The sequence below is a fragment of the Protobothrops mucrosquamatus genome, unplaced genomic scaffold (genome assembly GCF_001527695.2).
Source record: "Protobothrops mucrosquamatus isolate PMUCROS unplaced genomic scaffold, P.Mucros_1.0 scaffold140, whole genome shotgun sequence".
Taxonomy (NCBI): domain Eukaryota; kingdom Metazoa; phylum Chordata; class Lepidosauria; order Squamata; family Viperidae; genus Protobothrops; species Protobothrops mucrosquamatus.
In genome coordinates, this window is record NW_015386506.1 from 710,837 (window position 1) to 732,639 (window position 21,803).

The window sequence follows — 21,803 nt, forward strand, 5'->3', positions numbered from 1 at the left end:
GATGACGCACATAATGTGGCCTGAATATAAATCCTTTCTCTATGCAAAAGCATCTCAACTTGGTACACAAAATAGAAAATTATGCACAGACATGCTCTCACATGCCCATATGAAATAACGAATATCAGGAGAACCTTTGCAAACATCAGGAGAAAAACCTTTCTACAATTAAATGCCACAAGAGAGAAAAGCATAAAATGACATTCAGCAATTCTGCATAGCCCGTAAGAGAATCCCAGCCATCAACCATATCTGTAACTAAATTCATAAGAACGACCTAGATATAGGCCAGTCCCAAATTAAGTAGTATGGTATTTCACATTCTACAAACAGCTTCTTTAATGTCAGTGGTGTCACTCCTGTCATATTATCTATCATATTAATTCTTTGGTGTTCTAATACTAGTTTTTTTGGAGCAGATGAAAAGAAATCTCCAAGCTCCCTAAAGAAAATTGCTGGGTAGTTACTAAAGAATTCGTTTCCATCTTCAGTGTCACACAGTAGACCAGACGAGGAAACTAAACTCCACAGGAAGACTAGAACTATACTTTATGGAGATGGTAACAAAATCTTGCCAGCCTGATCGTGCTTTAACTTCTCTCCACCAGGGAGGAGTTTGGTATGAGTCATTTCCAAATATTATCTTGCTTCCCTGATCTTAAAGAATGTTTCAGCCCTCTTTGTTATACAATGGTTCTTGCATAACTGCCAAAGTTACCTTCTCTTCCCTCTATAGCAGCGGTCCCCAACTCCCGGTCCATGGACTGGCATCGGTCCACGGAATGCCAGAAACTGCTCTGCGCAATCAAGCAAAGCCCCATCCACGGGATGCAGGCAGCACATGAAACCAGGCCCTCTTCAGTCCGTGGAAAAACCTCTCTCCATTGAACCGGTCCCTGGTGTCCAAAAGGTTGGGGGCCACTGCTCTACAGACATCAATAGATCATCAAATTGGTTTTTGGAAAATTCCCCACAGCACTGAGAAATCTATTTCTAAGGATGGACCATCTTAGGATCTCTCATCCACATAGGAATGATGATGCTATGAGAGAAGATTCATTCAGCTGTGAATGAACCCTAAGAATAACATAACACTACTTGCAATGAGGCAATTCTAAGTATTCAACGAAGACCAAATTAGGTCATTCTGGAAAATTTTAGTTGCCTATATATCTCCTGTATTTCATATGTTACCTGGGGTTTCTTTAAACTGTTGCCCTTCATTATTTTTTTTAGTACTGCTCTATACTGATTGAATCCAGCATATCTGGAGGCACCATCTTGAGGAAGACCACATTGTTTGGATTTTGACTTTTATTACAGCCATCCCCAGTCCTATGTCAAACTTCCCTAATGGCCAGGATAGCTAGAGGTTATAGGAGTTCAAATCAAAGACACTAATTTATAGGGTGCAAGATGAAAAAACATCCCACTTCTGAACAGCAGAATAACATAGTTCTAACCATTTATTTATTCGATGAGGGCAATATGCTGACTGTGTAAACCAGTGTTTCTCAACCTTGGCAACTTGAAGAGGTATGGACTTCAACTCCCACAATTCCCCAGCCAGCTGTGCTGGCTGGGGAATTCTGGGAGTTGAAGTCCATACCTCTTCAAGTTGCCAAGGTTGAGAAACACTGGTGTAAACCGCTTAGAGAAGGCTGTGAAGCACTGTGAAGCGGTATATAAGTCTAATGCTATTGCTATGAATTGGAATGGTATAATTATCTAGAAATTTCCCCCAATCTTGAATAAATATAAAGGGATCCGCATCTCAAATATTTTTCTCACGTCCCTCTAACCTGCAAGCCCCACCGTTTCTAGTCTTTGTTTCTATTTTCAAAGCTGCAGACCGGGCCAGAGCTAGGCAGTGAATGGACGAGTCCCGACTCTCCCCCAGTTCGTTCGGGTCCTCTGAAACTCTTTCAGTTTCGCAGAACGTCCTTCCTCTTTTCTCCTCCTTCCTCCGCCTCTCCTCTATCAGCCACCGCCTTCCTCCAGAGCTCAGACCGCCACCGCCGCCTACAGAAGTCAGAACGAAGGCAATTGGGAAAACGAGGAAGCCGCTCGTCAGGAAAGGAAGCCCCCTCGCCTTCGCGTTCACTCAATGCGTCTCAAGCTGCTGCTCCGTGAGAGTGAAAGGTTTTCTTGATCGGTGGAGGAGGAGGAAGAAAAAGGAAGCAGCTTACGGTGAACGCTGGTCTATTTTGAGGAAGAGCGTCAGGGTCAGAGGAACGAAAAGTCTTGGATAAACGGGATTCGAGGGAAGAGGAGCGAATGGCGAGCTTTGGGTCGTCTTTCTGCCCGCCTCCCGAGAGAGAGAGGGAGAGAGAGAAGATGCCTTTAAGAAGAGCTCAGTAGGCAAATTCAACAGGGGAAGTTAATGCCTTTCGTAGCGCCGCTCATTACGGTATCCTTCGTTTGTTAGGCAGGAAAATTTCTGCACCCGCAGGGAATTAGAGGCAGGTTGAAATCGGAGAGCAGCAGATCGGTGTGTGTTAGAACTGGTAGAAAGAAAGATGTATTCCGGTGCTATTTTCTGTGGCTGAACTTAGTGACCAAAAATCGAATTGGTTCGTTTTACATATCATACAAACCTCTTAAATCAGTCCGAGAACTGTGTGCGGTGCAAATTTGTCAAGGGGAACAATCTTATACCTATTTATTCAGAAATAAGCTCCACTCAGTTCATTGAGTTCTTCCTTGAGATAAATGGATTCAGGCCATAATTCTTTGTGGGTTTTCAATTTGGGCTGAAAGCTGGGGGAAGAAATAATGAAGTGACTGACCATAATAATAATATCCCAGGCTCTTGGGAAGGACTCAGTGGTTGGACAAAAATGCCAAGATAGAAATCATTGGGCAGGATTTAGAAAACTGAAACCTGCAGGAAAATAATAAACTCTGCCACTGAGTTATAGTTCCTCTGAACTGCTGAGTAATGCTGGACCAAGAGGAAGTAGGAAATGTGGTGGAATATGACCGCACAGGGCTGGCTTATCTAAAAATGTGGTATTTGGCTCCGGATGTGGAAATTGTTCTGTGCATAGCAGAGCTGGGCTATGAAATGAAATATGAATAATCAGGTTAACTTTAAAGAGCATATTCCATAAAGTTGCAAAGACGGGTACAAGATAAACACAAATACAATTGCATTTGGCAATTACAATTTAGATTGGCAACTCAGTCATTATGTGAAGCAGTCACTAAGTGAAATTGTGACTGCTTATGATCCTACTTCAATTTTCTTTTCTTTTACAGACTTGCAAAGGTTGTAAATGCAAGGACTAGCCATAAAATTACCTTTTCATCACAATAGTAAACAGTGAATGGTCGCTAAAAGGGGGTAGTCATTAAATGAAGACTTCCTGTAGCAAAGAAGTCTCAGGCTGGCAGGAAATCTAAAAATTGTTGCTTCACAACCCTAAGAGACATGAGATGTTGAATGGATCCTGTTTTTATACTTTATTTATACAGTACTGTGCAAAAGCATTAGGTAGTTGTACAAAAATGCTATAAATTAATAATGCTTTCAGAAATAGAAGTGTTAATAGTTTATTTTTATCACTTAACCAAATGGAAAGTAAATGAACAAAAGAAGAATCCAAATCAAATCAATATTTGGTCTGACCACCCTTTACCTTCAAAACAGCACAATTTTTTCTAAGTATACTTGCACACAGTTTTTGAAGGAACTCAACAAGGTTCCTTCAAGGTTCTTCCAAACATCTTGGAGAACTAACTACAGATCTTCTGTCAGTGTAGGCTACCTCAAATCCTTCTGTCTTTTCATGTAATCTCAAACAGACTCAAAGATGTTGTTAGGGTCCACTTCAAAACCTCATCCTAAGAAAGCAGAACTCGTGGAAGCAGTTTCTTTCAAAAGGAACTGTTATTAGGAGAAGCTGATAGCAGGCATAATAGACAGGATCTGAGGGTTTCCCGCTCAGATCAATAGGTTAAAAGTGTCCCAAGCAAACCCCACCCCAATAGTTCATCTGGTCAGTTCGAATGGGCCAATCCCCAGGTGTTAAATCCATTGTGGGAAAACTGCTGATAACGCCAGGCTGTCTCAGGGTTGCAGCGATGTTTTGTTGGGTCTTCACACCTTCCCTTCCAAAAGCGGAGATAAACCAGTTGCCCCCCCCTTCAAGCTGACATCAAGGGGGAAGATAGTTCAAAGAGCGTGTATGCGGAGACAGCAAAAGTGTTGAAGAGTAGTGATAGAGGAAAATAAAGAAATAGCCCACAGCGTTTCCTCCCTCCCCTCCAGGAGCATGGCAGAACCCAGAAGAGTAGAAAGATTAGAGTTAGAATTAAAGTTAGAAAGAGTCCCCTTAGAATATGGGTTCCCACAGATGTTGATATCAGGGATCTGTGGGGGCCAAGCCATCACTTCCAGGACTTCTTGTTCTTCTTTACACTGAAGATAGTTCTTAATGACTGGGTGCAGGTTTGGGGTCGTTGTCCTGCTGCAGAATAACTTTGGGGCTAATCATACCTCTCCCTGATGGTATAGCATGATGGATAAGTATTTGCCTGTGTTTCTCAGCACTGAGGGCATCATTATCCTGACCGAATCTTCAACTCCATTTGCAGAAATGCAGCCCCAAACATGCAAGGGACCACCACCATGCTTCACTGTTGCCTGCAGACACTTATTATTGTACCCATCTCCGGCCTTTTGGCAAACAAATTGCCTCCTGCTATCCTTCAAATTTTGACTCATTAGTCCAGGGCACCTGGTGCCATTTTTCTACATCCCAGTTCTTATGTTTTCATGCATAGATGAGTCGCTTAGCCTTGTTTCCATGTTGGAAATATGGGTTTTTGGCCACAATTCTTCCATGAAGACCACTTCTGGGCAGACTTCTCCGGACAGTAGATGGGTATAGCTGGATTCCACTGGTTTCTGCCATTTCTGTGCTGATGGCACTGTTGGACATTTTCCAATGTCCAAGGGAAGTAAGCATGATGTGTCTTTCATCTGCTGCATTAAGTTTCCACTGCATCATGAAACTGTCTTCTACAACCTTAGTAGCAAAGTTTGGCTATTCCTAACTCACTTTTAAGCCTCCTACACAGCTGTTTCTGTTTTAGTTAATGACTGTATTTCAACCTGTATATGAAATTGATGATCATTAGCACCTGTTTGGTATAATTAATTAATCATACTACCTGCCTCTAATCCAGGGGTGTCAAACTGCCGGCCTGCAGACCAGTTGCATCATACGGAGGCTGTGCCCACCCAGCTCCGGCAATGCAAAAAAAGTCACGATACGTTGCGACACTTCATGTGACATGGCGAGTTTGACACCCATGCTCTAATCCTACAAAATCCCTGACTTTGTGCAAGTGTAAGAATTAATGCTGTTTTGAAGACAGGGTGGTCACACTAAATACTGATTTGATTTGGATTTCTCTTCTGTTCATTTACTTTCCATTTTGTTACTTGATAAAAATAAACTATTAACACTCCTATTTCTTTTTTTATATAATATTTTATTAGTTTTCTAATTTTACAATTAAACATTTAAAAAGCAACATGGTGGCTGGGTAATCAATAATTCAGTAACATACATAAATCTTTAGCACAAATCTCAAGTTACAACATCAAATATTTCCTCTCTTTTCCCCTTATCTCATATTGAGCTATTATAGTTTTTATTGTTATCAACTAAGTAAAATCATCTTTGTTACATTTATTAATAGTTTTTATCTTATACATATCTTAATTGTGTTTGCATTCAATCCTTATAATCAATGTCCTGTTATTGCTTTTTTCCCAGGCTTTAATTCCCCCTCAATATTCAAGTTAACATTTGGTATATTATAATTTCCAAGCTTTAGGCGACCAGAGTTTCCTTTATCTCAACTTCTACATTTTTCCCTTTTTATAATCTAAAATTCTAAATACACATCTTGTCTATTTGCATATAATCCTATTCTATTTTCTAAAAGTTATCTATTTTTCACCATATTAAACTCAAAGTCTATTAATTTTATTACACATCTTACCTATTCAATTATGTTACTTTATTTTCTAAAAATTATCTATTTTCCACCATATTCAACCCACTAATCAATAGTATAAAATCCCCTCTACTAGATCAAAACCCTAGTTTCTTTCAGCCTTACTCTGGCTTTTTTCCTTTGCCAACTAACCTTCCATGTCAGTACTTTTGAATTCTCAAACAGTTCTCCCTCTATTATTATATGTATTATTTGAAATAAGAAAGACCATTTAATTAACAGGTTTTTTGGGAAGGGCTAGCCCAATTATATTCATTTACTCTCCTCCCTATTACTCCAGTTTCCCACAATTGTCCTGATAAATTTATCTTCCATTCAATCTGTTTTTCTTCCTTTTCCTCAAATTTCTTCTGATTTATGTAAAAAGTCTTTTCTATTTTCAATGTTGTCACTCTCTTTTCTAATTTTCCCGTTGGCTGAATCTGTTGGTCAGTTGGGTCTTCTGTCTTAGTATTTAGTTATTCCACTTCTCCTGTTACTTGCTGCATTGTTAATTCTTTGGTTGTAGTCAAGATCTGGGTTTGTATATCTAAGCTAGCATCTTGTTCCTTTATGTTGCCTCTTATTTTGTTATACATTGAAATAATGGTTTCGTGTATTGATTTCAACATAAAAAGGATTTTTTTCCTGATCTTCAGCCATATTCTCTTGATAATGTATTAAGTTGAAAATTTTAAAATCAAATGTTAAAAATAGCTAGGTATGGGACATGTTGTAGGTAATCTTTATAGTGGAAATTGTTTGCCAAGTAAGAATTTATAGTCCAAAGTATTCCATCATCTTGTATAATACTTCTCATGTAAAGAAATAAAAAACAATTTCCCACATATAGCTCTGAAAATCAGTAAAGGTTTATCTTCATAGTTCAAACAGGCCAGATATGCCACCCTTTACAGATGAGTTTTTCACAGGTGGTATCTGACAAGGTCAAGTTTTTTCTAAATTCTAGGCTTTAAGCTAACTCTCATTTAGTCAATAACAAGTTGTAATACCATACCTCACCACAAGATGTCACTAATGCCATTTAAAACTTTTTAAGTCCCCGTTTTTATAATAGTTTTTTAAAGTTTATTTCTTTTCTTTTTAGATAAAAATCAGCGTATCCAGTAGAAATAGGAATAAGAAAACTTTTAGGAAAACTTTTTAGTCCTGAAATTTCAAAAGTATATGTATCCAATTAGATTAAAATTGTTTTTATAATTGCTTTGTTTCCCCTGGGTAGTCAGTCCCCGCTGTTCTTAGAGGGTGGGGCAGGAATTCTCTTCCCTCTCTCCTCACGGGGAAAAATACTTTTGCAGGAAAGATATTTAGAGTCTTAAAGAGAAGATCAGATCTCACCCAGTTTCATCTGTGTTGCTTTAAAGGTGCTTGGTAGTAATTTTGACTTCAGCTGTCAGCAGCTTAATGACGAGCCATATTGCTATGGCCGGTCTTTCCCCCGCCGGTTTGGAGAGCTGCCTCAGATCAAGCAGAAGGGCTACCGCCCTCCCACGATCAAGCGGGGGATCCCCTCCTCACTCGTCACCCCTACAGGGCGACTTTCGACCCTTTCCAGGGTCCCCCAGTGGGATGAAATCGGACACTGAAGATGGAGTTTCATCTCCATGCGTCCGCAGGCGTCAATGACAAACCGGAAGTCAACACTCCTAATTCTGAAAGCATTCTTAATTTTCAGGATTTTTGAACAACTGCCTAACACTTTTGCACAGTACTGCATTTATATTTTTATGGTGTGTTTCCCCACCCCCACTCAGCTGAGTAACATTGGCTAAGGTGATTGTTCTTAGCATAGCAAGGCATACATAATACTGGTCTGGGATTCATCTTCCAGAATCTAATTTAGACTGGAGTCATAAACTTTTTGGCAATAAGATCTATTGAACATAGTCAAGTTTCTGAATAAAGCCTAAAATACACATCTGATTATGCGGTTCATTCAGTATTCTGTTTTAATAATGGTCAGTCAAATGTTTCTAGGAATTTCTACTCTAGGTAGGAATAGTTCTTTCATTCATTCAAACTGTTGATGTCTCCATAACTGTACACATGTTTATGTTAAATATACAGTAATACAAATACCTGGAAATCTAATATAATCCTCTTTCTTGAGAACTGAAAGAAGCCTGCAGAAAAGCCATGGCAGCAAAATTAAATGTTGCTGTGAAAAAAGGTGACCTTCAGCTTGCTCAGCAGCTGTTGGAAGAAGGAGCAAATATTAACGCAAAGGTGGAAAATGGCTGGACACCTCTCCATAGTGCTGTACAGAGAAATTCTGAAAATATCGTTAACTTTCTGCTGGAAAAGGGGGCTGATCCATTAGCTAGGAAGGATAATGGTGCTACACCTTTTATTTTAGCAGGAGTGACAGGTAATGTGAACCTTTTGAAACTTTTTCTTGATAAAGGCTCGTATATTAATGAGCATGATATCAATGGCTTCACCGCATTCATGGAGGCTGCTTGTTATGGGCGAGAGGAGGCCCTGAGATTTTTACATAAGAATGGGGCCGATGTAAATCAGCGCCGTGAAGTTGATGAGAATAAAAAGGCTGTGAAAAAAGGAGGCGCGACAGCTCTGATGGATGCTGCCAGTCATGGCCATTTTGCTCTGGTCAAAATCTTGGTTGAGGAAATGGGTGCTGATGTAAATATCTGTGACAATCAAGATGCAAATGCATTGATTCATGCTCTATTTGAGGACAAAGACTGGAAAAAAGGCAGAGAAGACTCGGCCCTTTTCCTTTTGAAAAACAACATTGATGCCAATAAGAGGGATGTAAATGGGAAAACTGTGCTCATATTGGCTGTTGAAAGAGAAAGCCTGGACCTTGTGAAGGCCATATTAGAATTAGATGAAGTTGATCTTGACGATGCTGATGAAAATAACGAAACAGCATTGCATGTAGCTGTGAAGAAGCAAAACAAGGTAATAGCAACGCTTCTATGTGAAAAAGGAGTACGAGTAGATGATGATGTCCTGGATATTGCCCGTAGAACTTACCAAAGCAATATGATAGAACTTCTTCAGGAATATGAATCACCAGATAGTCCAAGGCAGCCAGAAATGTGTAAGGAATTCTCGAGCATTCGCTGGAGATCAAAACTCCAGAAACTCAATCGAATGCATCGTCCTATGATTGGCAAGCTCAAGATCTTTCAATATCAAGATTTATGGATCCAGAACACCACCCAAGGAGGGGTCTACCTGGGATTCTATGATGGAGTAGAGGTAGCTGTGAAGGTATTCTGCAAGGGTGCAGAAAATGCCAAGCGAGAAAAAGTGTGCCTTGAGAAATGCCAAACCAGCAAATACCTGGTAAAGTTTTGTGGTCAGGAAGTCCGGAAGACCTGTCTCTACCTGTGCCTCTCCTTGTGCGAAAAGAATCTTCAAGAGTACTTCAAGGAAGAAAACAGCACAACTATGGAAAGCAAAAAGATTCTTAAAGAAATATTTCAGGCTGTAAAGGAACTTCATGCCTTTGGATTTGGCCATCAGGAACTGCACCCAAGTAACATTTTGATAGGTTGGTGTTTTCTTTGGCGGTCTGCCCACTTATTCCAGTGTAATCCACTTAACTTTATGGGCTATATATGGAACAGCACAATTCACAATTTTTTTTTTTGCAGAGTGTTTTGTTGTTTTCAGCTTTCCCTATATAATATTATAAAGCCCCAGTTTGGCACTTTAGCAAACCATTAACAATTTCATCATCATAAGTGGCAAAACTGCTTATCATTTAAAAATGTCCCAAAGGTCACCCCAAGGTAATTTTGTCTGGTCATCTGTCCCATAAAAGAAAATTTCAGTACCCCATGAAAGTTGATGATTTCCTTCTCCTCCGACAGTCTTGTGATCTCGTTTTTATAGTTGAAGGTTGAAAGGTTGAGAAGAGGCGATGGCTCCTCCCCATCATGCTGTCTTTCCTTCAGGGACTTTCCCTCCATTCTAAAATCAGTATTGGCAATGAGCTGAATTTAAAAAAAAACTGTCTGTAGTGACTGCATGGTGAGGGGAAAAGTTAACAGTGATTTATTTTCCTGTACAATCCTTCAACTCAGATTCAATTCATGCTTTATACATGAACAGAAAAAGTCTTTCATACCTATGTTAACTGAGGAGGTTTGCTGGACACAAAATAATAGATACAAATTAAAATTCACTCAGTTTGAGTTGCAAATAGAAAAGAAGTTTATTAACCTTCACAACAAAGTTTAAAAAGTAACGGTTTGCAAAGCGTGGTGGATTCAGGAAGGCTAATGATGCAACACAGCCAAACGCTGAACCACACTCCAAGTTTCAGAATCACACATTATTATACATCCTATCACGACGCCCCATTCCCTCCTCCATGGCCCCATTGGCTTAGGCTTTGGAGGTTACAATCTTTCAGAAGCACCTAAACAGAATACATTATCTCCGCCCCTGTTTGCTTACATTATACTAATAAGATCCCTCCCCTACTATCCTGTTTACTCAGACCATATATGTACATCCCTATCAATCTTAGAGGAAGGATGTCTTCCATCTCCCACACCTGTCAAATCAAGTAGTGGTACCAAGCACCAGAAGGTATTTAAAATCAATTCCTAGATGATGACTCACATCAGGCCCCATTATAACTCCTGTTTCCCCCACCCCTCAGTTAAGACTTGTATTTTTCCCAATACACAAAGTATCCACTCAGGCAATTGATTATAAAATAATAATTATAAAATAATATAATAATGATTACATGATAATACTAAAATATATTTTATTTTTAAACTTACTTTTCCTTCCAGTTATTTTCCACAGGTTCACCCATTCTCAGCTCATTGGAATGGAAAAGAAGAGTAAACTCCTTTCCCTCACATTAGCTGATGCTGCCCAATAATCTGAGAAATTGCAATAAATCCAATAAAAGATAAAAATGAAAGAGGCTAACTCTGCCAAAAGCCTAAATGGGTGTTATTTTTCATCATAGTTAGTGAAAACAAAACAGCTTCATTAACTCTATGTGAAATTGAATTGGTGCACTACTGGTGGGAATGTTCCCTTCAGTGCACAAATATTTATCCCCTCCCTTCTGCAGCCATCAAAATCTGGACCCTCGGAACAAGTTTGAAGGGCCTGGGGAGAAAGACAAGTTAAAATTGTATTGTGTGAGCAGAACTGATCCCTGGATAAATATATGGCTTGAAGGTAGCTTGTTTACTAAAAACTGTTTATATTAAATTGTAAGGTGCCCAGAGTTACTGTGCCCAGAGTGACAGGATGGGCAGTTAATACATTTTACAAATAAATAAATAAAAATAAATAAATCTACATTTAATCAAAAACAGATATAAAAATTAACAAGCTTCTCTTGAGTCATAGGCAATGGACAAAGCCCAAGCATAATACATTCTCATAATACTGCAATAATAATTTAATATTTTAAGTAAACCAACTCCCTTGTGCATTAGGTTGACATGAAGTAAGACAATATTTCAAAAAAACAGATCACTCGCCTTATGCAAAATAAATATATTTTGCTAATGGGTAGGGTTGCCAGGTCTGCTTCCAAAAAATAGCGGACAAGCGGGGGGGGGGGTGTTAAGTAGTAAAAAAAGTAGACTGTACAGCTTTAGATTACGTACCATTTCATCATAAAGCTTTTGAATAAACAAAATGTCCACTATTTTGTGAAAAAAAATAGTGAACATAATGTGAAAAAAGTGGACTGTCCACTCAAATAGTGGACACCTGGCAACCCTACTGATGGGTCTTTTCTCAAAAAATAGTGGCAAAATTGCTGCCGTTACTTCAGTTTTCAAAGAATTTATACCTTGTTTCTATCAATTTCTTTTTTACTTTGCTAGATGTCACTGGCAAGATTTTTCTAGCAGACTTTGATAAGAGCAGAGAAATAACTGATGATACAAAATATTCTGTAATCTCGAAAGACCTACAGGTAAATAATTATCTTTATCTGTCTCCAATCTTCTATATTCTGCAGAATATTAAATATAATTATAATCTCCAAAGAACAAAAAAAAAGTAAAATTGGGTCTGGTCTTTACAGAAGCTTTTTTTTCCATAAAAACCTAATATGTGTTATGGTATTTTTATTTCTGAAAAACCCACATACCCTATTATACTTAATAATTAGACCTATTTCTAAAATACAAATTAGATATGGTGTTCCATTTTAAAAATAAATTTAGTTTTTACAAATCTACAGTTCTGCTAGTCATCCTTGTGCTAATTTGAATCTCAGCAGAGTTATCATTTTGGGAAAGCTACAACATTATTTCACTCCATTTAAGTCGATTTAGTCTATGGCGCAAAGCAAATCATAACTTACAAGTTATAATTTTACTGTATGGTGATGGGTATGCTTGGTACTTGCTGCATTAGCTAAGATGAACTACAATCTGGACACAGAACTTACTGCCCTGTGAGAACCCAGCATAGAGGCTAAAGAAGGGAATCTGCTCTAATTGTTCTGGTGTGATATAGACATTTGTTTGTGCACACAGGATCTCCAAAAACTTATGCTGTATGTTGTGATGAGAGGCCAGAAGGACTTTGAAGATTTGCCTACAGAATGCCCAGAAAATGTAAAAGAACATAAGGAAATTCAAGACCTCCAAAAAAACCTGGAACTCTCTGACCAAAGTACCCCAGCTGATAGTCTACTGGAAATGCTGATCTGTCATCCATATTTCTGGTCCAAGGAGACGTAAGTTAATACCAGAAATTTTGTAACTGGCTAATTTGACTTGATTGTCTGATTATTAGCATAATAGCCATAGGAGAAGGAGTTTTACAAGAAGAGCTAGAATGACAGTCCTGAAATTATGCAATCTGTTCATTGCAGATCTTTTAAATTTTAAAAAAATTGTCCTCAGCATTGAATTCCAGGATTGATTACATGACATATAATTCATTTTATCATCTCAGTGACCTGATATTGTTGAGAACAATGCAATTAATACGGAGAAAAAGTTGCTGTCAGAATTCCCTCATTGTATTTTCTCTGCAAGGATGAGATGGCTCACAATCATTCGGTAAAATGTTTCATATAAGCTATTATGATGAGCACACTAGAGATATCAAAGCAAAAGTTCTCAAAATATTAACACAGGGTACTGAATGTGATATGTCTCTGAAAGATAACTCTGAATTTAAGGCAGCCACCCCATTTCTAGACAAAATCACCACCAGATGGAATTGTAGCTGGCTGACAAACCGTACTCAACAAATAGTCCTCAATGTCACTACATCCACATGGAGAGAAGTAAGCAGTGGGGTACCACAAGGCTCTGTCTTAGGCCCAGTACTCTTCAATATCTTCATAAATGGGGGAATAGAAGAGGAATTCATCAAATTTGCAGATGACACTAAACTGGCAGGAATAGCTAACACCTCCGAAGATAAGCTCAGGATCCAAAAAGATATTGACAAACTTGAACAATGGGCCCTATCCAACAAAATGAATTTTAATGTGCAGAAAAGCAATTTTATATTTAGGCAGGAAAAATCAAAGGTATAAGTACAGGTTAGGTGAAACTGCCCAGATTCATTATCTTGTCAATGTAGAGTTGCCAACTCTAGCTGAAACTAATTCTAGAATTCCAATGCCTCCACCCCCACAATAAAGAGTCACTGGAGGTTGGGTAGCATATAAATTTAATAATAAGAATAGGTACAGTAGAATGACTATGCTAAAAGAAAGCAAAGATGTACTAATACTAATAGTTGCTTTGAGTGCAAATCCCAAATCAGGTACTTGCAATTCCAATAACCTCCTATTTCTCAAAGTCTCCCTCTCTTTTATCAATACTAGACATCCAATTTTGATTGCCACAATATAACAATATATTGAGACTCTAGAACAGACATGTCAAACTCTTGACGTCACATGACATTGCGCAACGTATCAGGACAGTTTTGACATTGCCGGCAATGGGATGGGTGTGGTTTCCACGTGACGCGTCCGGCCCATGGGCTGGCAGTTTTGACACCCCTGCTCTAGAAAGAGTGAAGAGAAGAGCAGCAAAGACTAGGGGGACTGGAGGCTAAAAGATATGAAGAACAGTTGCAGGAATTGGATATGTCTAGTTTAATGACAAGAAGAAGTGATAGGGTGACATGATAGCAGTGCTCCAATATTTGAGGGGCTGCTATAAAGAAGGGGGGGATACAACATATTCTCCGAAGTACCTGAATGCAGGACAAGAGCAATGGATGGAAACAAATCAAGGAGCAAACCAATCCAGAACTAAGGAAAATTTTCCTGACAGAACAATTATTCTCTTCATTAAGAACAAGATAAATGCTGCCAAAGGGAGGATTGTGTTCTAGTGTTATCTTTATTTTTAGATACATTTTTGGGCAATGGGTAGTCCCATTAAAACTCTTAAAAAATTAAAGTAGAGTATGGGCATAGTCCAGTGATCAGTTTGGAAATGTATGCTTGCCCAGAAAGCTGACACAAATCTATTGAGGGTTTAAAGAATATCATGTCAGTTTAGAGGGATAGAAGGGGAAATCTCACTGGTCTGGTTTCTAATAAATGAGTGTTTGGTGGTTGCCATGTCCAACCAAGATTGTTATTTTTGTAACAGTGCAGGTGTTCTTATCAGCTCTTTTATGAGAGAACCCACAATATGCCATCCAAACTGCCTGCAGTCACTTCCTAACTTTGACGTTAATATGCAAAGTATATTTTATTGTACAGATCACCCACAACACTTTTCATCCAGTAGTAATATATTGCATTTTTTACAATTGCTTTTTGTTCTACAGAAAGTACAGGGTCTTAAGAGATATCGGGAATGAGATACGTGTGGCTCATGCAAGCAAGAAAAGTGACAGCCTGAATGCTTTGAAACATAAGAGTGATCCTTTCATGGACTGGAAAACAAAGGTAATCTATTGAACAGCAAAAAAGAAAAAAAAAGGAATTATTTTGCATCTTCCAATTTAAAGTTTCAATTATATTAATTTCTACATTCAATCTTTGCCTTTTTTGGGTGCTGGCTATGCAGGTTTGATGGCAGCTTCTGCTAGTGACAAACAGCTAAGGCCTCACATGAGCAGTTTATCATAGGCATGTTTAGTCAACATCCATTATTGAGAGCAATGTATGTAGTGGTATGTAAAATTTGAACGAGGATCAGGGAGACCTTGATTCAACTCCACTTGTATATTAATGTTGAAAATCCTGTGAATCAGTGTGTGAATTTGAATCCAAAGTTTTCTAGCTTTTTCATATGTCCACCCAGCATGAGAAGATAACCCTTCTTGTTTACATTTCCATCATAAATTTGAAGTGCCTTTTTACATTCTAGATCAATTTCTAAATTTTAATTTTTCCAGCCACATATTTCCCAATGTTCCATCTGTATATTATAACCAAAATTTTAGTCCACTTTATCATACATTTTTTTACTTGTTCTTCTGTTTCAAATTTCAGTAAAAGTATACACAGTTTAGCAATTACACGTTCGTACACAATTCGATTTCAGGTGTAGTCCTTTTGTATACTTTAAATCTTTCTAATAACTGTAGATAAGAAAACCATTGACAAATTATCCCTCTGCCAGAAGCTATATTCTCCTTGACAAAATTATAGTATCTCACAATAAGCCATTTTGTTTGTCTCTTATTTTTCATTTATAAAATGCTTCTTGTGCTGAGACTCACAAAGGGGTTTTTGGAGGGCACAAACTGGATTTGGATCTATTTCATATGCTTAATATGGCACGTCTAACACAATTTTTAAAATCCATCTTAATCTTGACTTTGTCATTCCACGAATATTCATGCCACTCAAATCTCAGGTCAAGTACTTTAGGCACCAAGAGCCTTCTATTTCTTAGCAGCATTGACTCTTTCATCCACTCTAATAGCAAGCTACAAAATACAATTTCGAATCAGGTAGACCCACTCCTCCTCTTTCCTTTGCATCTTACAGTATCTTATATTTAATTCATAGTTTTCCTCTGCCACACAAATTTAGATATATCTTTTATCACTGTTTAAATTGTGCATCAGAACAGATACTGTCTAAGACAAAAACATAATTCTAGGCAAAACATTTATTTTTATCATAGAAATTCTCCCCAGCAATAAAAATGGCAGTTTCTCTCATCTTAACATATCTTTTTTAACTTCATTCCATGTCTTAACATGATTATTTTGAAATAACATACAATTTGTATTTGTCATAGTGATACCCAGATTTTACTTTTTTCTCAATTTTAAAGCCCATTTTATTCATCAATTTTATTTGATCTTTTATTTTCGTGTTAGTTGTTAAAATCTTTGATTTCTATTTGTTGAACTCAAAACCTGCTAATGCACTAAAGCCTTTCTGGCTTGGCAGCCTGGCTGGAGGGAGAGGGGAACTGGGCTGCGTGAATGGCAAGTTGGTGCGCATGCGCTTGTGCACCAGCCCACTGCTCACGTGAATGGAGTTGTATGCATGCGTGCTGGCACTCCATCCACACAAGTGGAGCTGCATGCATGCACGCACACCAGCCCACTGCTCGCCCGGCCCAGTTCTGAATAGGCCACAGCCCAGTAGTGGGCCGTGGCTTGGGGGTTGGGGATCCCTACACTAAATCTTTTTGTTTTCCCATTAATGTCTCAATTCCCTTCAAAAGATCTTCTAAAACCAACATCAAGTCATCTGCAGAAAACCTACATTTATAAGTTTCTTTTTAAATCTTTACTCCCACAATCCTCTCATCCTGTTTTGTATTGCTATTCAGTATTTCAAGAACCAAAATAAACAAGAAAGGAGACAGTGCGCATCCTGTCTTGTTCCTTTTGGTATCTCACAAAGGCTTGCTAGAACTTCATTAACAATTATTTGTAGTTTCTGTGAAATATAAATCCACCTCACCTATTTCATAAAGTCTCCCCAAAGTTCATATCTTCCAAAACTTTGAAGAAAGAAGTTCTCTTCAAATTGTCAAAAGCATCCTCTGCTTTTAAGAAAATCAATGCAGCTTGTTTTTCATTATGTTGCTCCAAATATTTCAGAATGTCCAACGTATTTTTAGTATTACTCTTTAACTGTCTTTTAGGCTAAAAATTCTCATTGATCCTCATGAATAAATTCTTGCAAAATTATTTTTAGTCTGTCAGCTAGAATTGTAAACAACTTGCAATCATTATTCAATAATGGTATTGGACTATAATTTCTTCTTAAAGTCAAACAAAAGTCCTTCTCTCTCAGTTTCAGTAGTGCCGAATTATCTAGTTTTCTTTCCAGCTTTATTCCTATAATTTCTGTTTTACTATCCAGAATTTCTACTTTGTCATTAATTTGTTTTATATCTAGAGACACTTGTGTTACACAGATTTCTGTCTTCTGAACTTCTTCCATCCCTTTTCATCTTTGCAAGTCTTTGATCCATTATTCTTTCAAAAGCTGTCAATTTAGTATCAAATGATTCAGATAAACTTATTGTTCAATTTCTCAAAGATTTTCTGAAGTAAATCTGCTTTAATTCCTCTCACTGCAGGTTGCTCTAATGATCTCCCCCTCTCTGCTGTTTTTTGCTACTTTCTAGCGCAGTGGTTCTCAACCTGTGGGTCGGGACCCCATTTGGGGTCGATCGACCATTTCACGGGGGTCGCCAAGCAAGGCTGTCCGCCATTTTTTTTGTCCACCATTTTCCCCCCTTTTCCGGCGGGTCCCTTACCTCCCTTGGGCTGGGCCAGCTGGTGGTTGGCCTGCTCCGTCTCTGCCGCTTGCCAGCTACGCCTCGGCCGGCGCAGGGGGCGGAACCACGCATGCACGGCGCTCCCGGGCAGGGAAAGTCCTCAACTTACGACTGGTTGGGTAGTCCTCGACTTACGACCGGTTTAGTCCTCAACTTACGACCGGTTTAGTCCTCGACTTATGACCGGTTGGGGTCGCGGCATTAAAAAGGTTGAGAACCACTGTTCTAGCGGTTGCCATTGTAATGCTGTAATCCAAATGTGAAAGTGTCTCAATTGCAAGGAAAAGAGTGAAAGACCTTTTTTCCCTATTGATACCCTTAAAATGTTCATCTCAAATGACATTTTATGGTTTCAATCAGCATCACAATCAGGCTATTATTACCTTTATTTTTTGTTTTGCAAAATTCATCATTTGTCTGTACCCTTTAATAGTAAAAAAACCCCCACATATTCCCATCCAGTTCATTTGTCTATTTTAATTCCAAGTTTTTGAAAAACACTTTCACACACATACACATACATGTCCATCCCCTTTATTTGTTTTAAACTTTTTTTATATTTCCTCCTTGTTAAGTTTTTTGGCAGTTTTAAATCTTTATACCTTACTTTTTCCCTTTTTAATCTATAAAAATGTTGACACATCAAATGGAATTATTGTGCTGCTGAGAAAATCTCTCTTTAGCTGTAAATTATACCAGAAAGTGTTTATGAAAATGAGGCTTGTGCAAAGGCTGCATTATGTGATATGTGAGCTAGGTTGAAATCCCTCGAGTCCCAGCTGCGTAACTCATGAGTCAACTGCAAAAAAAACTATGTTTCCGCAGCCACACTATAAAGTGTCATTTGAGATGAAGTTCTCACAATCTCTCCTTTATCCAGAAAGTCTGTGCCTATCTGCCTTTCGATCTCTGCTGTAGTGTCCTTCAAGGATGTCTAGTCTGCCATAAATCCTCACCCAAAAGCCAACATTGTTATATCCACCGAGTTGCAAAGAGTGAGTTTCATGGACCAATAACTGACCAGAATTTTACATCTTTTTCAGATTGATGAAAAAGTACTGGAATCTATGGAGTTTCCGTCCAGAGAGAAAGGAAACAAGAAGGGCAACAAGAAGGACAAAAGATGCTATCAGCCGGGGGTGATAGATTTATTAAAGTTGATTAGGAATATGGGTGAACACTACGATGAAAAGGACGATGAGTAAGTAAATCTTTTTCTAAATTATGTATCTCTGAATGTATCTCTACATTGGATTTGTCGGCTGGCAACCTTTGGTTCTTCTTTTTCTATTATGGTAACTAGAATAAAAACCTGGAGGAAAGATAAGTCACAAACTTATCTTCATAGATCATGTCCAACTGCAGAGAAATCTGTCACTTTGCAGGCAAAAGGAAAAAAAAATTCGGAAGAATGACAATTCTTCCTATATCCTGGACTCGGAATTGCTCTTGGAGCCAACAGCAACTATTAATAAGTTCAGAGAGGAGGTAGTAGTGACAGATTCCAGAGTGCTATTGGAAGCAGTTTCCCCAAGAGTTTTAGATACCAATATTGCCTATGGTATTCATGCCTCTCTGACACTAACAAATGTTCATTATGTAAATTCTAACATAATTTAGAAGACAGGCAACTGAGCCTAAAATAAAATGGGACATTTATTGATTGGTTTAGAATAGAAAGGGATCTTTTTAGGAGTGAGGTGAGGAGCAAAAGGAAAGGAAAAATTCTAATAATTGATACTGCATCTCCTGTAATCTCTTTCGCTTCTCAATGAAATGAAAGATTTATGGGAGCAAATCCAAAGAAATATCTGCTACTGAATATATAACTGGCATGAAGTAATATAGACTGTTCTGAAAAATGGTACAGGTAATTCTTGACCTACGACCACAATTGAGCCCAAAATTTCTGTTGCTAAGTGAGACAGTTGCTAAGTGAGTTTTGTCCCATTTTATGATCTTTCTTGCTACAATTATTAACTGAATCACTGCAGTTGTTAAGTTAGGAACACGGTTGTTAAGCAAATCTGGCTTTTCCCCATTGACTTTGCTTGTCAGAAGGTCACAAAAGGAGATCACATGACCCGGGACACTGCAACCATCATAAATATGAAACAGTTGCCTAGCAACATTTGATTATGTGACCGTGGGAATGCTGCAATGGTTGTAAGTATGAAAAACGGTCATAAGTCAATGCCACTGTAACTTTGAACAGTCACTAAATGAATGGTTGTAAGTTGAGGATTACCTGTATTTCTAAAAAAAAGATTGCCCATTATGTGTAGAACAATTGTAGTAAATATGCTGTGCGGACAAAAGATCATTTTGATTCCATATGTATGTTTGTACAAGCTTAAGAACTAGTCTGATGTTAACTTCAGCTCAGAGGACATAGGGACACAAAGGCTTTATCCTCCTTGCCCTGGTGCCTGCTTACACTTTTGGTGCCATCAATCTGTGTGCTGAGGCTTAATTTAGAATCTGCAAGACAGATGTCAAAGAACAAGAAAGTAAGGTGACGCCAGAGTGGCAATAGATCTTGAAAAGCTTTATTAAGAAATTGCCTCTTTACATACAGCATCAGAAGAATATGACCCCAAACAGGTGGATGAGCTCAAATGGCGGGGAAGGTTTCCAGTACTCAATTTACAAGGAAGCTGGGAAAAAGGAATAATTCTTAAAACCCCTTTCTGCCAATTCCCTACACTTTGGAATCATTATCTCTTGGTTCTGAGATGATTATCAAGGGGAAATTAATATTTATATCCAATTGAGAGGAAGAGTTTACAAATAAATAAGAAAACACATAATGGGGAATACACATTGAAGAGAATGAGTTTGGGTTGTTTGTTTAGAGTTGTATCTTTTGCCCTTAGGAGGCAAAAGAAAGCGTTTAGGGTGAAACTGGCCAAGATCTTGCCAATTTCAGACAGGAAGCCTGCAGAGGATGCTAATTAACTAATCAAGGTCATAGAGCTGAGTTTAATAATCTGTAAGGTTGGCAGTGCTGAGCTGGGAAGAAAAGAGTTTAGGAAGAGATAGTTTGTTTAAGCAATCTCTCCCTTGTGCAAAGGGGGAAATTCTAAAAGGTGGAAAAGAAAAACAATATACAAAAATAGGATGAGACAATCAGGCACAGGACACTTTTGTGTGGGATATGCCTTCCTGGCAGAAACTCCATCTTTTGGCCAGCATGCCGCAGGGACAGGCTGAAATTTGAAGCACATCCAACAAGAACATTTTCTTTTCTATTGAAAAAATCAATGCAATCTGCTGGATGGACTTTCTGATTTATTGGGGGGGGGGAGTTTGAGAGAGATCATTAACCTGCCAGGCTCCAATTGGATCATTCCATGGCTGCCCCTCCCATCCACCTGCAGGCTGTGTCTTTCCGTGGCTCCTCTTCCTCCTCTTACATACAAACAGATGAGGATCTTTTTTTTTCTCTGCACTGACCTTATCTCCAATTTTCTCCCACAGCAATGCAGCAAAGTTTTCTGGCCTGTTTGACAGACTGGGAAGAGAATAGAGAGGAGGGGGTGTAGTTTTTGAAGCAGTGTGTCTTCTCTCCTCTTGAGGATGGGAGGAAAGCATTCCTGTGAGGTTGTGGGAAGAAAGTCCAAGCAAATGTAAATTGAAGACTGGAAAACAAACACGTTGCAAAAGCAGAAACTTGAGAAAAAGGTGGATGTTAGAAGAATATCTCTATGAAAAAATGTTCCAGGTTTCAATGATCAAAGGAGTTGTATGCTATTGCTACAGTAAACTTGAGAGCAGGGTATTTAAAGCAAATTAGACTAATAAAGTAGTGGTTTGAGTCGATTGCTGAGTGAATTGTCAATGGGGCCTCTTATGATCTAAAAAAGAAAAGAAAATGAGATTATCAAGCCAGCTCTTAGGAAATGCTTGGATTTTAATAACTATGCAGCCTTTTACAGCATGCATAGTTCACAGATGCAAAAAACATGTACCGTATTTTCCGGCGTATAGGACGACTGGGCGTATAAGACGACCCCCAACTTTTCCAGTTAAAATATAGAGTTTGGGCTATACTCGCTGTATAAGACT

At 38.5% G+C, this 21,803-nt stretch overlaps 1 protein-coding gene across 2 annotated transcripts in view; it reads left to right on the top strand.

The window, feature by feature from the left end:
- Nucleotides 1–2,332: 2,332 nt before the first annotated feature.
- The window catches only part of RNASEL (ribonuclease L), a 22,213-nt gene continuing 2,742 nt past the window's right edge, over nucleotides 2,333–21,803 (top strand). Inside the window, exons 1-6 of one of the 2 annotated variants that reach the window (XM_015813130.1) lie at nucleotides 2,333–2,410; nucleotides 8,101–9,556; nucleotides 11,874–11,965; nucleotides 12,534–12,736; nucleotides 14,806–14,926; nucleotides 18,779–18,936. In XM_015813130.1, coding sequence (XP_015668616.1) covers nucleotides 8,170–9,556; nucleotides 11,874–11,965; nucleotides 12,534–12,736; nucleotides 14,806–14,926; nucleotides 18,779–18,936 — 1,961 coding nt within the window. In that variant the 5' untranslated portion in view covers nucleotides 2,333–2,410; nucleotides 8,101–8,169. Of the gene's footprint in view, nucleotides 2,411–7,791; nucleotides 9,557–11,873; nucleotides 11,966–12,533; nucleotides 12,737–14,805; nucleotides 14,927–18,778; nucleotides 18,937–21,803 lie in introns of those variants that run through there. The other variant, XM_015813129.1, reaches the window with a different exon arrangement.